Source organism: Ischnura elegans, chromosome X, assembly GCF_921293095.1.
Source record: "Ischnura elegans chromosome X, ioIscEleg1.1, whole genome shotgun sequence".
NCBI classification, from domain to species: domain Eukaryota; kingdom Metazoa; phylum Arthropoda; class Insecta; order Odonata; family Coenagrionidae; genus Ischnura; species Ischnura elegans.
In genome coordinates this window covers 38,238,825-38,260,512 of record NC_060259.1, presented here as the reverse complement: position 1 = coordinate 38,260,512, position 21,688 = coordinate 38,238,825, and the positions used below count along the sequence as shown (strand labels likewise).

General features: G+C 38.9%; 1 protein-coding gene across 3 annotated transcripts in view; it reads left to right on the top strand.

Annotated features, from left to right (window-relative positions):
* LOC124171357 (Down syndrome cell adhesion molecule-like protein Dscam2) overlaps nucleotides 1-21,688 on the top strand; it is a 500,071-nt gene that overhangs the window by 237,350 nt on the left and 241,033 nt on the right. For all 3 annotated transcript variants that reach the window (XM_046550521.1, XM_046550522.1, XM_046550520.1), the window contains 2 exons: nucleotides 4,229-4,555; nucleotides 12,580-12,741. In XM_046550521.1, the coding sequence (XP_046406477.1) occupies nucleotides 4,229-4,555; nucleotides 12,580-12,741 (489 nt within the window). The remainder of the gene's footprint in view (nucleotides 1-4,228; nucleotides 4,556-12,579; nucleotides 12,742-21,688) is intronic.

The following is a 21,688-nucleotide window of genomic DNA, read 5'->3' as shown; positions in this document are numbered from 1 at the left end:
ATGCGAGAATAAGATACGAACGTATCATATTTTTCGTACGAAAGGGCTTCCATATGTATTGAGATTTAAAAGTAGAGAAAATATAAAATTTGCTTGCTAGGAGCTGACGCGACAAATCCTCATCTTTGGCAATCTATTGTTTTCGTCTCCTCTCGTCTGAAAACTCTCATCCGCTGGCCCCGTTTATTATTAGCATTCATCAATTTTATACTTTAATCCACTATCTATTAATGTTTGAATTGTCAAAACGATAGTTTTTCTGTAAATTATTCTGATACCGTAGTTTTTATTCATAATTATCCTTATGCGTTGCTTTATCCTTCGGATAATGCAGTCATGCTTAGTCTTATCTTTCACAAGAGTTGCTTTTCCTGTTGGTCGATGTTCACGGTGCTCTCATAGAACCAATATTATGTGGGAGAAATCAGGCTAACAAACACGCGTTTTGTAACAGAGAATGTATCACAAATACCTTGCGTTAATTGGGTAGGGAAATATGTGAAAGTAGCTTACTTTGGATTACCGGTCCTATATTTTTCGGAGACGTATTTATCTCTTTATCGAAGGAGAATGATAGCAAGCAGTTGGGATATCAACTTTATTTGATTTGAGGAATGATGAAATAGGCTGTGCAAAAGATAAAAGGAGATACACTTAATTGATATTTTTGATTTTCCTTGGAATTTATAACCTGAGACTAAATATTTTTGTATAAATGAATAAGACCACTTTTTAATTAAATGCATTCAATATTTATTTACTTCCTGTATGTTCATAATTTCATATAATCATGCTATATAAATGATATATTTATTTGATATAGTCAAGCTATTGCTCACACTGGTCAACGTAAGCGGATGTACAAAATTAGGCTAAAAATAGGCTGATGTATAAGATTATATTAATTTCATCTCAACCGCCAATGGTACCATGTGCTTTTATGTATATCAGGATATTCGGTTATGGGGCCTGAGTGAATGTGAATTTGATATTTATATCACCAGAATGGTCGATTTCCTCTCGTCGGGATCGACGGTCCTCGAAACACGTGTTCTATATCCATCCTACTGTGTGAGCGAGTGTGCAAATCTTTTATTTCACTTCCTCTGCTGTGTATTTCTTCCCTGTCGACGGGAACCATGCTCAGAGCCATCTCTTGGCTAATCCATTGGGTTAAATCTGGGTGGAATGGATTGGGTAAAGCCCCCGCCGAAAACATCGGTGATTAAAATGACTTTGTTGCTCGGTGGTCTGAGTATTCGCCCGGAGAGCAGGAGATCCGTGGTTCCAACTCAGTCGAGGTATAATCTTTTCCCTATGTTTTCGGCCATCATTCAACCCCTGCCGTGTCTTAGTCTAGTCAGTGTCTTAGTGTTTATCTTCCTATCTTTTCGTATTATCTCGTATTTTTTATTGTATTTTTACGGTATTAGTCGAAAGCCTAATTTGACTGATCATATTCAACATAAAGCACTATCCCTTTCACTGAAAGAATTAAGGAAATAGGTGTTAAAATGAGATGAATGACTAGCTAGAAAAAAGTTTGTGTTTTTTTACTTGTAAATTATAAAATTGCTCCACCACATTATGGTTAAAATATATTGTAAGTTATTAATAAAATAATTTTTTTATTTGTGTGTAAAAGCTCCAGCGGCTAATTTAAGTTAGACTTTGACATTGTGAAGAAGACCCCAATAATGGGAAATGAATAAAAATGAGTAGTAATTACGGGCACTTTTGGTACATGCATTCTTATATACAAAGGTTCATATGCGTACCTGTATTGGCAACTCTTTTGGGCATTTAAACAAATTTAAACACTGTTGGATTCGAGTTTAAAGTTTATCGATTTTACTCAGATATACCGCTTATACCCTTCAACAATATTTGAAATCTCATTTAATTTAATGAGTACCGAGGAAGAAAGGAATTTAATCCGTTGGAGATAGAATTTTAGCCGATTATCGCGGAGATTTCTTGAAAGTGACGCCAACCATTAGTGAATTAAATTTTAATTTTCATTGCAAGGGTCAAAGAAGTGCTGTATGGAAAGGATGATACCAAATACTTGTAAGGACTTGAAAATTATCTTCTAAAATTTATATGACTCATCTTAATTAATTTTTCCTTTGGTGGTGAGGTTTATTACCATATCGAAGCAGGTTCTTCTTGCCTTGGACTATTATAGGTTGAAAATCAATTGGATTAATTACTTGTAGACGGTCTGGTGTAATTTGAAGAGACAACCACAAAGCTGGCTATTTTATAGAATGATGCTTGAATTGACTTTTTTCAGATTCAATATCTAATTACTCTTGGCATCTACTTCAGATATAACGGGAACTCCATTATAATTTTATTATGTGCTCATGAATTTGGCGTGATAGGTATCATAGGTGAAATTTGTGACTTCATCTTAATTTTTGTGTTGTACACAAGTCAATGAAGAAAGAATATCATGCCATATGGCGAATGTCTTAGAATACTTCAAATCATACATTCAGTCATTAGTATGCATATTTAATGCATTACATTAGCTCACGAGTTGGATATTCATTTAGAACGCTTGGTGGTCCGTTTGTGGGGCTCTAAGAATGCATATAAGCCATAGTTTATTTCCTCTGTGCATTAATATTCGTGTTAGATGCATCTTAACAATTAATTGCAGGGAAGTTTCTCGGAAGCACTGCTCATTAAAACGGCTTACATTTCTGCAGAAAAGATTAAACGACATATAACCCCACGCCAGCGGTCAGAGGTAAGATGGATGCTCAAATTGATAATTATTGGGTGATTTTTAAAGTAAGTCGCACAGTGGTTAAGGTCAGCTAAAAGGAAAATAAAACCTTTTTTAATCTGCCATTACGATTTGCTCTTCTATTTTTCCTCCTTGCGACTCTGTATGCGGTTGTCCGAAATACATTATCTCGCATAATGTGCCTTTCTCATCCTCCCATTTTCCGGATTAACAAGCAATCTCTCCTTCACTTTAACCTTCAGAGGCCTTTATCCTCTCGCCAGTTATTATCGGCTCCGTCATCCCAACACTTTATTCTCGAATTTTCTTTCTTTATTCTCGTAACACATTCAACGTTGCGAGGATTTGCCCCTTCCTTTTTCATCCTGCTTGAATGATACTCAACAGATCAGTTCTCTTATTATCTTGCCTCAACGCCCCTACCATCTACCGTATTTCACTGCATACACCATCATCAACAAATTTATGATTAATTTTCTCGACAAGATTCAATCGATTCATATATTTTGCACTCATATCTAAGTGGTAGTTTTATCACTCATTAGGATAAATACACGATATGCACTCTAGGTTCAGCGTGCTTTTTTCGAACAACTTGTGGAAAAATATATAAATGATAAAATAATCTTTTTCTCTGTATTTTCTCTTTATTTTACCCGCATACCTATCGATATTAGAATTTAACTGCGCATTAATGACAAACACTACCTATAACTGACAATAGTCACTCTACCAAGGCACAAAAACCTCAATAAAAATAAATTTCAGATTCAACGGACTCAGTGATAAAATACCTAATAAAAATAAGGGTGATTTTAGAATTAGCGTTTTATCAAAATTTATTTAGGCTCACTATCGGGTAACATAATTCATTTTCGCAAAATTTTAAACAATAATTCAATACTTTGCTTGTAATGTAAACGCTAGTTTTGAATAAATTGGATGGAGGATTTAAAAGCAAATTCTGTAACTCAGAAAATATTGTTGTAAACATTATTCATCTTCTAAGTAATGTTGCATTCGCGCCCCGATGACGTTGTACATAATACTCATGCATGGAATACATCACGTCAATAGTCATAGAGTGACCGACCGAATAGAAGTCACTATCATCATACACGGGATAGCGAATAGAATATAAAGTTCGACGAAGCCTGCGTATTTTTGCTATAAATTGGATTTTAGAATTTTAAAGGTTGTCTTACATGGAGCACGTCATTGCGTTGTTTAGCACTGAAAATATGTTGAAATTGCGTGAATGCTATCTTGGAATTTGAGGAGGGGCTATTTTTCCGTCTAGCATCCACGCATTCTCGCATCTATTTTAGCAATTATCCACTATGCACGACGCGATTATGATTGCACCTCCGTAGATATTTCAGATTGCGCAATGACGTGCCCAGTGTAAAAAGGCGTTAAGCCTAGATCTCACTTATCTAAAATTAGCATGTCTAATTTGTGTCTTTGCAGCCGTCGGCCTTCCCCCTCTACTAGCCGGCCAAGGGCCACTGTTCCTGGTGGAGCCACCACCGCGACTCGAGTTCTCCAACAGCTCCGGGGGTCGGCTGGACTGCTCGGCGCAGGGCAGTCCTTCGCCGGCCCTGCGCTGGATTCTGTCCGACGGCGCGCCTGCGCTGCCCGTGCCCGGCCTCCGGCTAAGCCTTCGCAACGGCAGCCTAGCTTTCCCGCCTTTCGCCGCTGCCTCCTTCCGGCCCGACGTCCACGCCGCCACTTACCGCTGCGTGGCCGCCAATGCCCTTGGGCGAGCTCTCAGCCGGGAGGTGAAGCTAAGGGCAGGTGAGTTCAACGGGTGGGCCACGAATATTACAAAAGAGGATCCTTAAACCGGCCTCTAATTCTATTGTCACCCACCGCACATTTAAATGGGTTTACAAAAGTCGCCAATCGTGTCGCTGACGGACAAAGTGGTCCGAGTTTCACGAGGAAATAAGGTATGACCGAGGGTGTCAACCAAAACTCATATAAATAATGATGTGACCTATCAAATGTTTAACTTTTCAATACTATTTCTCACAATTACAAACATTACACTACTAAATGTTGGAAAAAAAGTGAATCGAATTGCATTCGTCGCCGCTTCGCGGATATTTTTGAATACGATAAAAATACAATCGACCTGGTGTCAGAAATCAACGTACTAAGGGATCCGAGTTTCACGAGGACATTAACCGAAATTTATATGCATGATGATGTGATCTATGAAGTTTATACTTTTAAATGACATTTCTTGTCATTACACACATAATGCTGGAAAATATTGGAAGATATTTGATCATATTGCACTCATCACCGCGCCTCGGAAAGTTTTGAAAACCGATTAAAATGTGACCGAAATAACAACAGAAATAAGCTTTCTATAGGATGGAATTGGGCGTCCTCTATGCAGTCCCTATAGGTTGGGCTCTCCGTAAAATTTCTTTGGCAGAAGACTGACTTGTAGCTTACGCCGCGCCATTTTGTTTATATAACCCAGGTTTATTTGAGGAGATAGGAAGCACAGGGGAACGAGTGATTTTTTTTCGTGACAGAGTTGGGTATTAGGAGTTGATGGATGAAGGATAAAAAAACTTGGCGGCCGAGGGATACGAGTGAGTCTCTTTTATGTGCTGACATCGAGTGGAAAATCAAATGCATTATTAAATATCCAGTTGATATCGTTTGTTTCTTTACTGATTTCTGTACCTAACTCTGTTTAGAAACGTAAATCACTTGGATCCTTTGGCTTCTCATCCCCTCGTCTGTTATTTTTCATGCCACCGAAAACCGCACACATTAGCCTTTTGCATCGAGATTTATTGAACATTACAACAATTACATGAGCATGGTCGTTTGTGCATGCCGGAACTCGAATCTGCGAACTGTTTGGCGTGCGAGGGCTTTACCCCGCCGCCACCGAGGCCTGCAAACTCATTTATAAACTCTTTGAAAAAAGTTTTATTTTGATGCTCTTCGTTCTGCGCGACCCGGAATGATCGACATCCATTATGAAAGGTTATTAAGAATTTCCACCGGATCAGGTTCTCTATCATGACCAATGTTTTGATCAGCCGGCGACCTCTTATTTAGCATGCGGGGGCTTTTGGGCCAACAGGAAAAACCTGCAGTGGCGGAGCATAGCATCAGAGAGGACCATGCCATACAATGGAGGGAGACGAAACTGCTATGCAGGGCACATGGCTACATGGACCGTATTTTCAAGGAGGCTAATCTAGCGATTTGATCGGTGGATTTTTCTTCCTCATAGGAAAATCCTCTAAAACGCTGGCACATTAATGGCTTTGACTGGTTTCGCTATTTAGTTGGGCCCTCTTCGCTTCTATAGCGCTGAGTTGTTTTTCCCCGTCCCGTCCCTTCCGAATCTATCCTACCCCAGAGGCGTCGACGGGCTCCTATCGCGGCGGCGCCCCTTTCCCTTTTTCCTTCCTCTCCAGCCCCTCCGCGGGTGATCGGGCGTATCAGTTATAGAATTACTGGGTCCCGGCCCCGGTGGTTGTATCCTCGAAGGGCTCCCCTGAGCCCTCATCCGCTGTCAAGGAGGCTATTCAGATCCGCATCAACCGCAACAACATCAACAGAGACACTGGCTTCCAAATTAGTAATTCTTGGAGACCAATAATGAAGTCCCTTATATGAAACAAAAATGGCGGGAAAAGCGCAAAACGCGTGAACCAATCAGGTTACACCTGACCCCGGATGAGGTGTATATATACTGGACAAATATGGAAGAACGGCATTTGGAAGATCTCCTGAGGATGTTCCGCGAGTCGCTGCTCGAAACGTCGGGGGACATGGACGACATCAACCGGTGGAAAACCCGAGAAACTTTTATGCCCTGACGACGATGGAAACTTATTTATCGAAGATGGCCGAGATGGAGAACCTGACCCGGTGGGAATCCCAAAAACCTTTCAGGATACAGTAGACCGGGAAAGCCTACGATAATTATTCCCCAAAATCCATTTCAATTTCCGGTTAAATAGAGAATGTGCTTCAAACTGATCGGAATAGGATCGCTCAATCAAGCAAGGTATCGAAATCTTGAAAATTGTTCGGTACATTAAAGGGAATTAGAAATTAAAGCGAAGAAATCTCCCTCATTCAGCCATTCTATTACACATATAAATAAAAGAAAACGCAAAGGTTTCCGTCCCTTTTTTCATGTTCATAAGTTTGCAATGTCATTAGATTTTTGATTTTGTAGCTAATTCAGGCATAGTTGCTCATGTAAGAATCGATCACAAGAGTGTAAAAAACAACGTTCATTCCGTTTGAAATCGTTCCAGGCATGACGTGGTGGAAATACGTTACATCCATGATAAAATATAAAACTTAATTGGTATTAGAGTGTCGAAACCATGGTAAGTGGTGGAGATATATATTAAAGTGTAGATATTACCATTTGTTTTTATATTTTATTATGGATGACGTATTTGCCGGTCAATTCTTGGTGACGCCTGAATGCGCAGAACTCCAGCCAGCGGAGGGGAATGTGGCTATTGTTGGGGATCTCCGGAGGGTAGGTGAAGCGCTTTGGAATGAAGCAAGCATAGTCCGTGGATAGATTCAAGTATCACGCTAAAATTTAAATTTTAACCTACACCAACGTGTGACTGTGCTTCTCCAAAATTGACTCGCCCATGCCTAAAACCGATATCCACTTAGGGGCCACCAAGTTTTTAACGGGATGTACCACGTGAGGCCGATGGGAGGTAGGGGAGGAGTGGGATAGTGTTGGTCGTCTGATTGGCAGGAGTGCGTGGCGTCATAAACTTCAGTACATGAGGGTTATAGGGACGGCTAGAAAAATGGAAAACACGGGCTCAATATATTTTAAGGGAAAGGAGTGGGGGAGTAGCGGTCGTCTGCTCTGCAGGATTGCGTGATGTCATGAACTTTACTACGAGATGGTGAAAGGGATGAATCGGAAAACGGAAAATACGGACTCATCATTTGTCAAATTCTATCAGTGCCTAAACTGAAAAAATAGTGTACGGGCCAATCTTTTTCATCCGTTTTCCTTACGAGTTGTTGAGTCCAAGTGGTCGATAACGCGACCAAAATTTATTTTATTTGAAAAATTTCATTCTGGCGATGAGATGAGGACTTGTAGAGAGTCTTAGAAATTAAAATTTTTAAACAAAGCCAATCTCAATTGCGTCGTCAACTACTCGCAATCAACCACTCTTAATGAAATAGAACGGAATAATTCCGATCATTTTCCGTATAACTCCCCATGAGATATTTACTCGTGGTAATTAATGTGATTTTCACATCTATTCACAAGAAACACTAAAATCAATCGACTTTATCGCCAACCGTTAATTAAGTACATATATGTCGTGCACATAGATTTTGGTTTCTTTGATATCCACTCTCCCTTTCATTACCATCCTTGGTAGACCGGATTTATACTCCCATGAAACGCGGGAAAAATCCCCATGGTTCTTAAAGCCCTTAGATATGCATAGTAGGGCGGATCGCAAAAATCGATTTTTTTCAAATCCATCTGGCCCAATGAAAAAAAGTTGTGGGACCGATCAAAAATAAGGCCTGAAAATTTTCAGACCTGTACGTGAACCCCTGACCCTCGCTCAAATGCAATTTAGGGGGGGAAGGTCAAAATTCGAAAAATATAATATTTTATGGTCATTTCCTATAGATTTTGCCGAGTTACTGCCCTTTAGGGCAAACATTTCGTGCATTTTGACGTATCTGCCACCGTTTAGCCACAAAATGCCTAATTTGAGTCCGCGTCCGCGAAGAAAATATTCCAACGCCCACGCAGCGTCGCGGATACCAGAGCCGCAGGCCGATCCCTTCCCCTCCACGCTCGCTTCTCCCCCTCCCACGCCTCTAATACAGCAAAATTCATTCCGCGCATGCTGCTAGGAGGTCGTTTATCTTTGATAATATAAATCAGAAGATGGTAGAAGGTAAAAAACGATGCGTAGTGAGACGACTTGTCCCTTATTTGGCGCCTCGTCGGCGTTAAACAAATCGATGTTACCAACTTTTAGAGAAGTGATGAAATATTTTCAGATCTGCGCACGCAGGAAAGGAGACTACGATCTATGAAGACACCTCTCGAGTGGCTATGAAGGTGTGCTAACTATGGTGACGCGCTTCTCTTCCATTATGAATGTGACTAAATGGATTTAGCGGTACCACAGGAAGTACTAAAACTTACGAAAATCGTCATTTGCCAAAAGTAGGGTTTTATTGAAGTAAAGACTCAAACAATTTTAAAGGAACATTTTAAATTATGCGATATTTTTGCGTGTAAGTGCATTGAGGAGCGTAAGGTTCCCCCAATGAAGAAGTATTTTGAGAGACAATCTGACGAAAAGATAGATGATGGCTGCTGGATTGAACCCTAAAGAAACTCGACAACTGAGGAAAAAAGGGAATCGTAGGAAAGCGTTGAGTCATCATCGTCAATTCTTGTACGGGAAAATAGTATCAAAAATTTTCTTCATCTATTCATCCGAAGAAAATTAAACTGGCGAGAAATTAGCCGATTTGTATCTCTACTTTCCTCATGAAATAAACATTAAGGACTATAACCTCAAATTGGAACTTCTTCGCGGAAAATGCGTCTACCAACTGTGATAGAGGTATATGCAAGAACCAAGCAACAGCAATTATCGTTCACGCAATTTTAGCGGACGCAAAAGTCATAACTTCGTAAGATACATCAAAGCTAGTTTACCAGAATTACTTACGTAGACCGGAAAAGATGCTAATTACTGTGAATAAGAAAAGAGAGGTGTCATCAAAGGGCCTTATTTTATTGGAATGAAAGACTATACTTTTGTCTGATGAAAAAAGGGAAGAGGACTTATCAATACAAGTTTAGAGGGGAATGTGTGGTGTTAGCTGAAGAAACAGGGTTCCCCTTTTGGAGGTTTGCCTCCCCCGTCGGAGGATTAGCAAAAGTTATAAAATCTGCGATTATCGATTCCTTTCCGAGTGAAAATTAGATACACAGAATTAAAAAGGATTTGATTATGATGGTACTAAGCGAATAGCGCCCAAAAAGGAGGCATCATCCCTTTGATATAAGCATAATTACAACATCCCTTGCAGTGTGGGTAGACTCTTCTCGGGATTCCCACCGGGTTAATTTTTCCATAATGGCCAACATTTCAAGCTCCGACTGGGGGCTCATCCTAAGGGATACATTTTGTTGAACCCCGAAAAGAGTTTACACACATCATTCGCCGGGAAAGCATCAAATCGTATTTCATCCCTTACAGTGGTCTATTTACTAATTGCACTAAGTTGACTTGGATTTGCTACATAAACGTTGGGAGGGTAATCTAGGGACCCAATTTGCGTTTCTGCAAGGATGCGTTTGGCGACCAATCCGAGATTTTTTAATTGCTGGATTTTAATATCGACGTAAAGGACTACCCGCTGATGATATATTGGAGAGAAACTCCGGTTCCTTCGGATATATCTGAGCTTAGAGCTGTGGAATTTAAAAATCTATTGATGAAAGTTCAAATTTGAATTTCAATATTCCTTTTATTATACATACGGACGAGAGATTCGCGAAAGAATTTGCCAAAACTTTGTTGAAGGCAGCAAAAGACGAGGAATGACACCAACAAGAGAAAAACAGACTGGAAAGCAGGCAATTGAGTAATTCCTTCATGATTGTTCCTCACTGGACGATGCTGATACATCAAATATTAGTAAGACTAACGAAGAAAGACGCACTTGGTGTGAATTTTGGTGCATCTGGGGCGTTCGAGAGGGGAGCGGGGAGGTTACGCCGGCGGCCTTCACCCTTATTCATCCGTTTAGTCATAGCTGTCGGACAATACCGGAATAGAAGTGCATAACCTAAGTTCCCAAACTTTCATAGCCACTCGAGAGGCGTCTTCATAGATCATAGTCTCCTTTCCTGCGTGCGCAGATCTGAAAATATTTCATCACTTCTCTAAAAGTTGGTAACATCGATTTGTTTAACGCCGACGAGGCGCCAAATAAGGGACAAGTCGTCTCACTACGCATCGTTTTTTACCTTCTACCATCTTCTGATTTATATTATCAAAGATAAACGACCTCCTAGCAGCATGCGCGGAATGAATTTTGCTGTATTAGAGGCGTGGGAGGGGGAGAAGCGAGCGTGGAGGGGAAGGGATCGGCCTGCGGCTCTGGTATCCGCGACGCTGCGTGGGCGTTGGAATATTTTCTTCGCGGACGCGGACTCAAATTAGGCATTTTGTGGCTAAACGGTGGCAGATACGTCAAAATGCACGAAATGTTTGCCCTAAAGGGCAGTAACTCGGCAAAATCTATAGGAAATGACCATAAAATATTATATTTTTCGAATTTTGACCTTCCCCCCCTAAATTGCATTTGAGCGAGGGTCAGGGGTTCACGTACAGGTCTGAAAATTTTCAGGCCTTATTTTTGATCGGTCCCACAACTTTTTTTCATTGGGCCAGATGGATTTGAAAAAAATCGATTTTTGCGATCCGCCCTAATGCATAGTGATCTTGTCAGTTCCGCGGGAAGCCAAAGGTGTTTGGCTCCCTACGAAGGCGGCCATTTTTTGCGTCGGAAGGAATTTATATTTTAATAATCGACACGAAAAATACAAATAAAGGAAAAAATTAAATATTAGAACTTTACGTAGCTTTAGAAGCCTTCATTAGTGCGGATATTATCATAAATAAATGTAATCCGTTGGTTAAAAAAATATTTTTAATGACGGGAATGCCCTCTGCTAACGAAAAAAATTGTAAAAATGAAAAATGCGTCTGCCAAAATGAGAGAATGAATGCAAAGTATTAATGATGCTATTTCGGACAACAAATGTAAGCAAATTACAACAAACTCACTCTGCCAGAATGGAGATCGCCACATTGAGAATTAATAGATTATCGTTTTTGGAGAGTTCGACGACTCACGTATTACACATCAGATGTGCTTTAATGTCGTGAAATAGATCGCTTATACAAAGCTGATATAGTATAGAGACAGTGAAGGCGCGTCTAATGAGTAAAACTTAATGGTCTTCGTAAGATGATTGAATGGCATAGATAGCCAACCAATGCAATGGAGAGAAGGAACTAATAACGAAGCACTCGCATAATGCGGAGACAGTCTTAGTATTTTTGTTCAAAATTGAATAATAATTTGAGCCTCTGAGTGAATGTGATAACAATATAACAGCATAAATTGATAAGTAGTTTGAGAGTGCGTGTTCGTCATATTTAATTTATAACAATCATGTATGCCTCATGGATAACTCTAGTTCGTAAGTACGTATTTAGATAGTACTCGATTTCACATGGAGCACTAGTCCTAACGTGCTAGTGAATTGACTGGAGAAGTATGCAAAGGTCCAATTTCTTGGTGAAGTGTATGTGTGGAGTGCATCTTCAAATACATACATATTGATACATACAGTTATGAAAAAAACCTTCATTGTGAAATTAGCTTTCAAATCACTACTTACTCTCCTTTGCCGTTTTAAAATTGCTACTGTTCTCCAGTTTTCGGAAAGAGCATGAAAATATTTGCTCAAAAATTAATCATTTATTAATTCTAACGCATTTTTGTTGGCATGATCTCTATTGTTTTTTATGGATCTATTTGAATTTAACATTGCTGATCTTAACAGCAAATTTGGAAACCCGTAAGAGTGGAAGTAGGCCGAAAGCCAATATCTCCCGTAGGAAGAGTCATTAAAGGAATAGCAAATATTGTAGTCATAGGTTAGGGATGGGAGGAATTAAATAAACCTAGTTGATACAAACAGCTTTTCTTGCTTTTCTCTTTCACAGTGGTGCTTCAACATTACGAGGTTCGAGTCTTGGGAGCTTTCGTGACCCGTGGAAACGCTGCCGTGCTGAAGTGTCACGTGCCAAGCGTTGTTCGCGAATACCTTACCGTAACGTCTTGGCTTCAAGACGGTACCTTCAACATTTACCCGTCCAGCGACGGAGGTGAGTACCCCTGTGATGTTTCGTGTTCGCACCAATTTTGTCTTCAAGAGGCATGCATGTTCTTTTTACGCTCGCTTTTCAGTTTTTTTCCTTTTTTGCTTATTGCGTAGGTTTTTCCCATTTATTACTATTAGGTATTAATCTTCAGGGTCTTATTTATCATTAGACCCGACTTTGAATTGCCCTCGAGAATGTCGAGTACGTCTTCTCGATTTCAAAGTTTTTTGGTATATAGTATAATGGGCTAGGGTTTAGGTTTCATGCACTCGACTATTTTTTTGATAAGAAGGTATCAGTGGCACCGACTCCAAGGGGCCTGAGGGGGCCCGAGCCTCCTTAAAAATCCGTTATGGGTGTGAGAAAAAAATGTGTCAGGCTTTTCGATTTTCCCTGGAGTGCCCAGATATCGAGATTCGAGTTATCACAGTTCTAATGTTGATCATATGGCTTTTCTTAAATGCTTAAAAAACTTAAAACTCACTACTTATAAAATTTCAAAATCCCCGGTTTGGGCCCCAAATATTTTTTGTAAGTCGGCATCCCTGGACGGCATATATTTTGAAATACAGAGAAATCATCTCACAAATGGGTAAATAGAAGGATGAAAATGAAAATACCGCAGGGTGGGTTGAAATCGAAAATAGCTGGCCAAAACTTCAAAAACGTTTGAGAATAAGCAAGAATATTTGCAAGAAAATTCTCAAAAAATATGATCATTACTTTCCCGATTAACTTTGATCACGGGCTCGCGCGTTAAAACTATACTTGAGGGGAAAGTTGAACACTTTACGCGAAAAACGACCCTTCGATTTTTTCTGGAAATTACCATCTTCTTAATTATCACCAAATTAAAATCTCAGACGGATAGTATTTTTTCAGCGCTGTTTTCACAAAATATTTTTTTGCACTGAATGCGTACATTGGACGATTTATTCATCTACATCTAAGTGTACATACTACCCCGCATGCCACTTTAGGACACCAGCCGTTTGCACATGAAAAGGAATTTGGAAAATGGAAATAAATTGGTGCAATTCGCTGAAATCTGCATCTTTTTATATTTTTTTGCCCGTGGAGATGTGGTTGTTGGATTTGGAGACGTGTAAATAAATTGATACATGCTATCCATCATATCTACTCCCGCTTTGTTTTTATTAGGGAAATAGGATGGTCTCTGGTATTCTTTTATTCGTTTCGGAAATAGTGTCGTCTGAGATCATGTTGATGAGTAAAAGTACATTATTGTTCTAGATTGCCTGATACTACGTAAGAGTATGGCATAAAGTATTTTTGAACACTCGCGTTGAATGGATTACATGGTTTTTATTGAGGGGTCATGGATTTTCGCGCGTCACACTTGTTTTTTCAGATCGTCTCTGCAAGAGAAGTTTTCCATTCTTTTCTAATTTCCTGCTAGCTGGATGGATGGAAAATAATTGTCACAAGTAGCATTCATTCCTGAATTCTTGTATGTTACGGTCACTTTAGTAACTATTTATTCCCCCAACGCTTGATTTGATGGTCAATCTTCATCTTTGCCGCAATATGGACATTCATTTAGGCTGTATTTTCATTTCACATCTGTCAAAACGCAATACTCGATTGCAAATTCGTCTGGTTTATTTGCAATATACCTCAATGTAGGGCAGCTGTATTTCATTGGATAGAGCTGCGAATTTGCTGTTACGCCAAGGTCGCCATCGGATTCACTATCTTGGACTTCGTCGCTTCAATCACATGCAGACGATGATGGATTGGTCAGAATGTCCTTGAACTGATGTTTTCAATTCACTTCCAACCTGATCTGCTATATTCCCAATAGCTATTTGAATGGCGATGATTCTCTTCTCTTGATACATTTTTCGACTTCTTACTTTCTTCCTCAACTCGCTACTGATATGCATGCGAAAAAATCTACAAACGAAAGCGCAATATGGCTGAATCTTCTCCAGTTGCATTGAAGTCTAAAGAGCTGGAGAGGATTAGAAATTTCAGAAGTAACGCTAATTGCCGTCTGAAAGGTAGGGACTCAACCGTCAACTGTATCCTGATTCGTATCTTCCAAGAACTTGCAGTTATGCTTTTTCTCCATCCTACGTGCGGATTCCAAGGGTAGGATTTACAGTAGAATTTTAGTCCACCCAATTCCTCCGCTCTCTCAAAAGGAGATAGGATTTTTCCTCAGGGCGCAGCGTGCAGTCCACCCGCCCCATACCCCGACGGGGTTAGGCGGCACTAATGCTAGACACACGGAAAAGGAGCAAGGCCGAGTGACAGTGCCATCAGGCAAGAAAAATGAAACAGTTATTCGTAAACCTGATGAGGCGATGATGAAAAATAATGTCTCTAAGAGCTCTGAATTTTGGCCGACGGAAAACAGTCATGAGGTGCGTGATGATTTTCCAGTATGAATAATACATTAATCATTGAGCAACAAAATGAATACAAAAATTAAAATATCATAATTGCATGAGTTTTACGCTAATCGAGGATTGAGATCGTTTTATTTACCTTTGTTGCCCATAAAATATCGAATGATTTAGCATGACAAGTCACTTTGCCTAGGTTTTGGAATACAGGTAGGAGTCCTTGGGACGAAACTGGCATTGAACCGGGTACTTGCTGGTTCAAAGTGAAGAAAATCATCTAACTTACTATAATTTTGCTGATTATATGATATAAGTAGGCCAAAAGACCGCGCGAACAAGAAAAAAGTAGAAAATAGCTTGAAAACAAGTTTTGGGTCAAATGACCCCCAGCCGTCCTTCTAGGTAAAACATGTAATAAAAATTTAAAACAAAACATTATAGTTGAATTTTCACTAATTTGTCAAAATATAGACCAAAATGAATAAAGTGAAATTTTCAAAATAAAAAAAAAATATTTTAATAAGAGAAAAATAAATTTGAATTCTGAAACGGGTCAAATGACCCCTGCCGTCTTCTAGTGTTAAGATTATTGCTGTGTTGAGAAATTATTGCATTATTTATACAACACGGTATCGTTGAAAATATTATTAAATGGAAGAGAAAAAACTGCAGCAATTATAGATTTTTCTCTTTCTTTTAGTAGTTTTTTTTTTGAGATTCTAATTTATTTTTTATTATAAAACACCAAACAGCAGAGCCTGTTTTCAACCAATATTTTTATGTATGTACCTAAATAAAAAGTAGAAACTTCCACCGAGTTCCATTAATTGACTTATACAATGTTATTCTACTAAGCTTTTAGATTGTTAATCTTAAGTACAATCCCGCCCATACTTGCGACTCTTAATTATAAATGTTTTTTCGAGCGTGTGGACGACTCCAGTCCCGGCCAGCGGCAGCGGACATGACGGTTACGCGGCAAGGGTGTGGATGCGATATGGCTACATTCCCTTAGCTATGGTATTATAGAAATAGGAATATCTCAATTTAAATTTATAGAAGTAGAATATGCTAGAAATTACACCTTTAATCTAATCGCGGGGACCTTAGTAAAACTTTCGCGAAATCTGCTCTCCGTCATATAGCGCGCCTGCATTAGTTCTTCTTGAGTTACTCCAATTGGTCACTTTATTCTTCTTGGAAAGCATTCTTCTAGAATCTTTTACCGTGGGCCTTGCAGCCTTTTAAGGAGGTACAAAAGCACTTATATCACCATCTTACGTCGAATTCATTGTTGCTACGAATGAAAGGGTAGCATTGGAATGGCTAGATCGGATTTCCCTTCTTTTTGATCTCTCACTGGATGCCTGGGAGCATGTATCCGGGTGTGTATATGTGCTTCGTAAAGTAATACACACTTAACTTTGTATGAGGACTTAAAATCAAAGAAATAAACGTAAAGAATGAAGGAGGCATTCGTTGCATACATTTAAGCAAGTATTCTTGAAAATCAAGTAATGCTTTGATAAATTTCTCCTGACATCATTGGAATTTCTTCTTCTGCCAAGAACCCTCATCCCACTTCTTTCTATATTTACAGCAGAATTACAAAATAAATAAATAAACGTAAAGCGTTTGTTTTTCGATAACAAAAGACACTTCTTTTTTACTTTACTACCTTTCATTATATTTCGCTAAGTTAATACTTTGTATGGAATGAAAGCTTCACACCTTTAAATTGCAACTACGCAGCTGCAAATGTGAAATGTCAATAGGATGCATTGTTTACCTAAGCGTTTTGAATCGCAAAAAACCGAGCTTAAATTGAATAGAATTAAAATAAGCTAAACACAATTAGAAATTGGAATAAACAGTTGAACAACGATTACGATTGCGTGGGTGCAAAATGAGAAAGGCAAGTTTTCAGCTATTTAATTAAAATATTATCTAGAACTGCTGGTATTTATTCGAAAGAGTAGGATTACTAAAAGGAGGTAAAAACGCTGAACTAAACATGCTTTAATGAAGTTAATCATATAGAAAAGAAACTGAAACATCAATGATAATTCCACGAAAATGGTACGTTTGTGAATGGGTTGTGGCGTTGCGTGTTTAAATCTCGCAGATTCGTAACCTAAGCCCCAGACACAGGGAACTCCGATCGTCTGTCACTAGCTGGATGAGGGTAAGACTTCACAAAACAAGAATAATGAGCAGTCTGAGAAACAATTGTCACAAAATTGCAGGTCATGTTCAATCAAAATGTATTCCAAGTAAAAATATTCAAGATCAAAATTATAAAAAAACGATGATAACTAATAATCTCATGAGATACATAACCAATGCTTTGAAAATCTTAGTACAAAGCTTTGTTTGCCCGCCATCACCAAAAATGATTTTTTGAGAAATTACTCAGTCGACCGATGTGATCGCCACGACCGCCGATTAGCAAGAGAGCTCCCTGAGCCACGAAAGGTGGCAGAGTGGAGGGGGGAATTTTGCGAAGGAGTGGGGGAGATAAAGCGATGTCAACGTTAGCTACATCGGTTTAAACTCCCGCTAGGCGCCCAGTGTTGACTGGAACCTCTGGAACACTTCTCGTCATCCAAGCAGGGGTTGGGGGAGAACAGCGTACCGACAGGTTTCTTCTCCTCTATCTCCTGGTTGGAGACTGGGCCAAGTGGCGTGATCGCTGGTTGAGGCAAGCCATTGGAACTCAAGGAGGGGAAAGACATAATAGGATGAGGTATTGGAGGGAGAGAGAGTTATGATAGGACAAAGTGGAGTACTTCTCACTCCAAACTGCATACATATGCCTAAGCACCCACTTCCTCTAGATTGCAAGGTGTGGGTATTCCTCCGTCATACTACTAGCCATTGAAGTCATGATCTCCTGGTGGGCTCGGTCGGAGGGCTGGTTTGAAGGATAGAGTTTGAAGGATAGAGTTCGAAGAAAAGAGTTCCGAGACTTAGGATCTACGAGCCTTTGAGTTGAAGGCCCTTTGCGCGAAAATTCTTAGCGCGAAAAACCTTAGCGCGAATATTCCTTAGCGGGAGAAGTTCTGCGGATAAGTTCGGAGGAAGTTTGGGGGAATTTCTAGGGAGTGTACCAGAAATTATTGGGGGGGTACACTAAAAATGCCACAGGGTATCTGGACTGAACAGACGCGGGCAAAGAAATCAAAGAACTCCAATCTCAGGAAAAACATTTTGTACAAAAAGGAAGAAAGGTTTAACATCTCCCAAGAAGTACTATAAAAATATGTGTGCGTGCATATCTGTGGTGTAAATAGAATATCGGCAACAAACCGCAGGGGGATTCATATTGCCGCTAATACGACCCTTGTCGGAAGGTTTTCAAGAGAGATAAAGAGGACTGGGGAGTGGATGCTATGCAAAACCAGCGAATGGTCATGGATGATGCACCAAAGGGCATAGCCGGATAAAGAGGGTGAAAAGTCCCCCCTTCCGGATTTTTCCCGTACTTGGGGTATGCAATTTGGGATCAAATAGGACACACCTCCCCACATTTCCAGCCCGCTAGAGACCCACCAGGGCCGGCTAGATCGAAATTACGATTTTCACTTTTTTTAATATCTCGGTCAAGAAGGCATATTTTTTAATGCGGCTTGCGGCATTTGAAACCTTATTTAATGGGGCAGATTTCCAATTGTTTTCAAAAACTTTGAGTGAGACAAGAAGATATGGCGTTGATTTGAAAATTTATAACGCATGTTTTAAAAAAATATGTTTGAGAGGGCCAAAAAGAAAAAACGTTTTCTGGAGGTGTTTTTTAATACCTTTCGGCTGGCGTATTGAAAAAATAATTTTTAGGTGGTGGAATCTTTATTACAATCATGCAAATACCTTTACTGAGGGCTCTTCCTACAGTTTGGATGCATACAGGTATATTATTCAAATGATCCGCATATCACTTGAGGTTAATCATTTCAATTGTTCTTATGGAATTGTTTAAGACATAAAGTTTCATTCATCTCCTAATTCTGACACAATTACCATCAAAGTTTTTCTTTACCTTTTCCTTTTTATATCAGGCAAAGAATTCATAATAGCAAATTAACATGGTTATTTGCACAATAAGAATATGAAGAGCATGCATTGTTATAGTGCCTAGTCTATAAATTACCGTACTCGACTGGACTCGTCTCGACTCCCGCGAGTTGTTTTCAACTCGACTCGAGATCAAAAAGTGCTACTCGCACCTACCTATTTATTAATATCGTATTTTTTCACAATAACAATGACTTGTGGTTAGTTTCAATTGGTCAAGTTGATGAAGATAACTTATGATGATGATTTAACTATGTAAGGATTTGCAAGCTATCATGTACATGATACTGTGATATTGTATTTTTTCTATATAACACAGAATTAAAGGAAAGTAAAATGTCCTCTTTTTTAAATATACCCCCTTGTAATTTTTTTTGCTCGCCATTCCACATCATCCTCCATTAAAGCCAAGGCTTAGTTCTAGATATTTCATACCTTAACAATTTGTAAATACTCTTTAGTTTGTTTTTATACAATTTCTTTACCAAATATGACAGAAGAAAGCCTTTAAATGATATACAATTGATTAAGATTATTTTGGCGTATATTCATTATTGCTGTGCTTACGTACATATGGTCATGAACTACTCAGAAATCACCTCGCTATGGTCATTTGAAAGAATAATTTTTATATTAAGCATTAATTTATCCTAACCCAGTTTTTTCCTGTTTCATTTTAAATATGTAAGGAACATATTTTTTTTGTTAACAGATTCATTTTTGTTTCATCTTGATCCCAAAACTAATCAGTAAAACTTTGACGTATCTAAAGATACGTCTGGGCATTTGTGGCACTAAAACTTCAATTTTTAACTTATATCTATGTTTAATTCTATTTATTGATTAAATAAATGAATAATTATTTTATAAACCTAGATGTGAAAAAAATCAATGACAACTTTATTTTTTGCCATTTCATAAAGTATAATATTGAACGATTAGGTAAATGATGCAAAACAGGTATTTCCTCAGATTATTGTAGAAACGTATTTGAATTATGATAAAATGCCTTCATTGAATGCATAAATTGGATCTATATAGGATTTCCGGAAGCATAGAATTTAAAATGCTCGCGATATCAAACTGCCTCACCTAACATAATTTTTATTCTGTATCGCGGAAGGTAGAATTAATTAAATACTTTTTACCGTCAAAGTTTCATCTGGCAATGATATCGAGATTACAAGCCGAAAATTAGTGATGAAAATTGTAGTTTGCATTCAACCTTGAGTCTCAGAAGTCTCAGAAGATAGCTGACATAAGGAGGAATCGGCGTTCTTCTTCTGAACTGTCGCTTTCGTAAATGATTTTTGGTTATTTTTATTGCACACCCCCGGCTATATAACCCCAGATAGCAGCATTACGGCTGCCAGTTAAAAGTGAGAAGAGAATACTTACCTTCGTGGCGGATCAGTGGCGAGATATCGCTGGAAGTGGAGATATCGTCGAGGCAAGTTTTCAAAACAATTGTTGAAATGTTAGTACATTCTTTTAAGGTACAAATCAAAGAGATTTATACAGCGTTAGCAGTATTGCTGCTCACGGGATATCACCGTCTACCTAGCCGAAGTTGTTATTTTAGCTCATCTCCAGACTGTACCATCGAGATAAGAGCTACTTACTCAATGCATAGGAAGAGATTTGAAGACATTTTAAAGTTTCTATTTCTGGTAGATAATTTGAAGAATGATGGAAAGGATAGGTTAAATAAGGTGCAACCTTTGATTGAGATTTTGAACAAGTATTTAAAAATTGTTAGCCCTGGATAATACTGTTCTCTGGATGAATCAATCGTTCCCCACTATGGTAGACACGGCTGCAATCCATGTATTGGAGGGAAGCAAAAATATTTGGGTTTAAATTATGGCGTATTGCCCAATCCAGTGGCTACCTTTACCATGCTGAGCCGTATGCAGGAGCTAACACCAACCTTGAGAGAACAAATCTTGGTCATGGAGGAGATATAGTTTTACGACTCGTGAATAAGTGTAAATTACCAAATATTATCAACATTTTTGACAACTTTTTTAAATCAGAAAAGCTACTTAGAGTTCATATGGCGAGGCTTGGGTGGCACTGGAACAATTCGTAAAAATAAAATCAAGAGAGAATATTATAACACTACAGAAAAAACTACTTTTCAAAAATCAATACGGTGGACTGCTCAGGTTTAATCGGATAGTTTCTTACAAATGACGAGGTGGAATGTTAAAAACGTGGTTGCCGTGATTCTTTATTGTATACATAAGGAAATGAAAAATGTTCGTTATTCTCTCTCTAAAAAGAAATTATGTTCCAACACCAGTGGCGATCGCAGAATAGAATTCTCACATGGGTGATGTCGACCTATGCGATAAATTCCTAAAGATATACGGTACAAATATTAGAAATAAAAAATGATGGTTCACCTATTTTGGGTTGGACTTGGATGCATCAGTTGAACGGGGATGGCTACGTTATAAAAAATTGGGTCATAGGGCACACTGCTGCAATTTAGGCGAGATTGT